General features: G+C 45.7%; 1 protein-coding gene across 1 annotated transcript; it reads left to right on the top strand.

Annotated features, from left to right (window-relative positions):
* Positions 1–3,325: 3,325 nt before the first annotated feature.
* LOC106338398 lies at positions 3,326–4,303 on the top strand. The gene has a single exon (XM_013777383.1). It carries the CDS (start codon positions 3,326–3,328, stop codon positions 4,301–4,303), a length of 978 nt encoding a protein of 325 aa, XP_013632837.1.
* Positions 4,304–4,387: the final 84 nt, after the last annotated feature.

Here is a 4,387-nt window from a genome sequence, read left to right as displayed (position 1 = left end):
ATCGATGCTCTCGGGTGGGTGTAGGTCGATGCTATCTGGTGGGTGGTGATCGATGATGTAGGGCGTGTGTTGATCGATGATGTAGGGTGGGTGGCGATCGATGATGTAGGGTGGGTGTCGATCGATGCTAGCCTCTAGTGAAGTTTCCAGATCCCTTTTTGAAGTGTGCTGATAGTCATCAAGCTTCTTCTCCAAGTTGTGATCCAGATTCTCAGGTTGTGTCACACCCTCTAGCTCCAAGAAATCTTCCATAGTGATCTCTCTGTCTACATATGGGACAAGATCACAACTTGATACATCGGTGCTCTTCTGTGTCGACCCATCTATCGATGTTGAGGTCTTGTCGTCGGTCGACGTTGAGGTCGTGCTGTCGATCGATGTTGAGGTCGGATAACTAGTCTCAGCTTCTTCTCCTTTGCTCGGCTCTCCAAATCCATGTTGTTCATCCCTTTTTGCCATAATGTCGCCGAGCAGTTGTATTGAAATCATATACTCCTCATCTATGCCAAGAACCTGTCCCATTTATCATTTTTCTCCTTTTCTCGAGTTGCTTCAGCATCATCAAGAAATTTGTAAAGGAAGGCTCTTTCAATGACATCCCAGCTGGTTTGAAATCCTGGCTGTAGTTGACTGAACCAGCTGAGGCTTTTGCAGAACATGTGGTATTCAGACACTTCATTCTGCTCACTTCTTGACACGAGATCCTCAAGCTCTTTGATGTGGTTTCTGGGATGTTGGTGAGGAAGACCCTAGAAGGGGTCTTGACCTACCCAATCATACCACTCTCGGCTCAGGTCAATGTCATTCATCTCAGCAACATCAATCACATCAGGGATCATAGCACCTTGAGCATTAATCAACTGTCCTGCGCTGTTGCGAGTGCGACCTTCTTCGTCTCTTAACATCCCATTCTCGTCGACCTTAAGTATAAGCACTTCGCCCTTCTCTGCCTCCAACCAAGTTGTGTCAGACGGCAGATGAACAGTGTCCGTCAACGGTGGATGAACAGTGTCTATCGACGGTTGATGAGCAATGTCGATTGACGGTTGATGAGCAGTGTCGATCGATGTCGGGTAAAGAGTGTCGATCGACGTCGGGTGAACAGTGTCGATCGACGTCGGGTGAACAGTATCGATCGACACTTGGATTTCTACGCTGCCAATCGCTGCTTGGAGGGTGTCGACTGTCAGCTTAGACTTATGGTCACGCGTTCCAAATCCAGTGGCTCTACTAGTAAGAGCCCTATTCCCTTGCTGCTTCTGTTACTCATATGTATGTACCTAGAACATAAGAAAAAACTTTATCAGTTTTTTGTGTACAGTAGTAAAATCTAGACTAAATCTAACTAGACAATATCTAATGGCGATCAAAGCTCCCCGGCAACGGCGCCAAATTTGTTATCACTCAAATTACCTTAAGGAGTGATTTATACTCTCTCAAATAAGATGTCGAGTTGTAGTACTTAGGGATCGAATTCACAGGGAGCTACGGAACAAAATAAATCTAATCAGTTTGATTAAGCTAGGCTAATAGGTTTAAAGCAGTAAATAAAGATATGCAAAGCAGAAAACAGTAAACAAGTTGAACAAGACAATTGTTCAGCTTGGCAAAGAGTTGTTTGATGGAAGGATGGTTACAAGACTTAGGGTTTCATTTAGGTTATTAGAACTCTAAACAATAGATGCTAAAGATTGATTCTAGAACTCGATATCTAATGCAAAAGACAACCAGCTCTCGCTGTGAGTCTAATCTATTGACTAAGTTCAGTGGTGCAGCTCTCGCATGTTGACACAGATCGAGCGTCGATCGATGCTATGGTATGAGCGTCGATCGATGCTACGGGTTGAGTGTTTATTGATGCTATGGTATAAGTGTCGATCGACACTGCCTTAAGCAAGCGTTATCGATCTGATCGATTATGTTCAACTAGATTCCTAGACCAACACTCGTATGCGCCTAAGTAATTAATCCAGCAGAATTCGGGTTCCGTTAATTGATTGCACTCTCGTGCCTCTCAATTGTCCTATTATTCTAGGTTCAAGCTATTAGTTACACACTCGTGGTTTTCCAACTACTCTAGATTCTAGTACTACAAGCTATCCTGATGTAGAGATCTTTAGATATCCTAACAATCATATAATTCAGAAATTCATTCAAAACCCTAGAAATTCCTAAACCTAGAAGGTGGATCTACCCATGCATGATGTTTGTCACAGAAATCATAGATGAATTGATGAATAACATAAAATATAAATAAAAACAAAACAATGGAGTTCCAAGAGGACTCTGAAGGAGTTCCTCTCTTCTCTCCTAACCTAGAACTATGAATAAAATAAAGCTTAGATAGCGTAGCCATCAACAATGGCTTAGAAAACACATAAATAGGGTTTCTGGTCGTCCAAGGATATTATGGTAATTTGGGATTGCTTCTTGGCTTCAGTCGGTCATAAAATATGCTCAGCCCATATTTTGGCATCATTGTCAACCGACACCAATGCTGTTACATCGATCGACAGTCCTTGATCTCCTCCACAGCTTCCTCTCGCGAGGCATACTGACCAATCTTTAGTAAAATGGGCATAACTTCTACTACAGGATGCTGATTGACCTAAACCCGGTGGCATTGAAAAGCTAACTCAATGCTCTATCTTGTATCAAACGATGGGTTTAAGATAATGGTGGGAAGGTCTCCATCCATAGCTAGACATCTGATGCGCCTGTGCAGTTCTGCACCTCAAAAGGCTCCAAAATCACCATATTTCTCTAGAACGTACCTGTTGGGGAAAAATACCCCGGTATCATTTCCTCCAGCTCCTCCAGCCTCCAGACAGGACCCAGACCCTCGGGTCCCCGATAAGGGAACGCTCCAGGTCCCCGCTAGAAGGAACCCCGAGCTCGGTCCCTGGAACCGAGCTCCCTTCCAAAAAATGGAAAACTTCCAACAAGGAAAACCTTCCATATTTCCGAATATGGAAGAGTTTAACGTAATGAAACCGACTCCTAGACGACTATATAAGAGCTACTAAAACCCTAAAGCAAGGGATCGACTTCTCCAAGACTTAGAGGCTAGAGCTAGACGGCTAGAATTAGGGTTCTTCTTCAATACCTTGTAACCCTGTTTATTCTTGATGTTCTATCTAATTTAACGTCTCTTCAAGTCTTTCTCTTCATTATTCTCTCAAATCCTTAGGAAATACCTACAAGCATCCTCAAATACATTCAGTTTACCGGCTTGTCCATCGTTCCGTAGTACTCACAAAGAGCCTACACAAAAATCCCCTAACAGTTTGGCGCTAGAAGGAGGGGAGTAATCTAATACGTGACGATGACGGTGGGTGAGCACGATGGCGAATCACCTGAAGCTTCTCAAACAACAGCTGAGCTTCAAAAGAAAATAGACAGCCTGCAAGGCCAAATCACCGACATACACCGAACTCAAGGAACTACCGGAGAAAATTCCAACCTCTCTTCAGAAGTCCAGAGCCTGAAGGAAAAACTTGACGAACACTCCAAACCGTTGGAGCTAAGTGCCGAGAAGCTCAGCCAGCTACAGTCAGAGAACACTGCCCTCCGGGACCAGAATCAAACCCTCAACGTGGCAGGTAACAAGAAGCTTTGCTTCAACACTCGGGTTCAACCTATGGGAAATCTGAACACACCCAGCACCGGAGAAGGTACCACCGACACACCTCCTGCATCTGGGGTAGCTGGGGCAACACGGGAAGGGACCGAGAATCCTCAAATCCATGATCTTGAGGAGAGTGATTCCGAGCCAGAACCCGTGAAAGCAGCAACCGAATCCTCCATAACCGCCTACCTAGAGCAGATGTTCTCTAGGAGATTCGATGCCAAGCAATCTATGGTAGAACGCCTACCAGGAGTAGCTCCCCCAATCCGAAGGAGCAACCATGATTCCTACGCGGATACCCCTTTTGCGGAAGAAATTGCCTCGGTAGAGATGCCTAGAAAGTTCTCCTTCCCCAGCATCAAGATGTATGACAGTATTGGCGACCCCGACGATCACATCGCGCAGTACAAGCAAAGGATGTTGGCGGTTGCACTCCCTAAGGAGTCCCGCGAAGCCACGATGTGCAAAGGGTTCGGTTCCACTCTGGTCGGACCTGCCTTGCAATGGTACATCAATCTCCCTACCAGGTCCATATCTTCCTTCGCAGGCCTGAGCGACAAATTCGTGGAGCAATTCGCAAGCTGTAGGAGCCTGGAGAAGACTTCCGATGGTCTCTACGAGATCCTCCAGCATCGAGTGGAACCCCTGCGAGACTACATAGCCCGCTTCAACTAGGAGAAAGTGGCGGTCCCCGAATGCAGCATCCCCACTGCGATCTATGCCTTCAAGAGAGGTCTACTTCCATATGGGGGGGGGGGG

Source organism: Brassica oleracea, chromosome C4 (genome assembly GCF_000695525.1).
Source record: "Brassica oleracea var. oleracea cultivar TO1000 chromosome C4, BOL, whole genome shotgun sequence".
NCBI classification, from domain to species: Eukaryota; Viridiplantae; Streptophyta; class Magnoliopsida; order Brassicales; family Brassicaceae; genus Brassica; species Brassica oleracea.
Note: the sequence above shows the minus strand (reverse complement) of the source record. Positions and strands in the feature narration are given on the sequence as shown.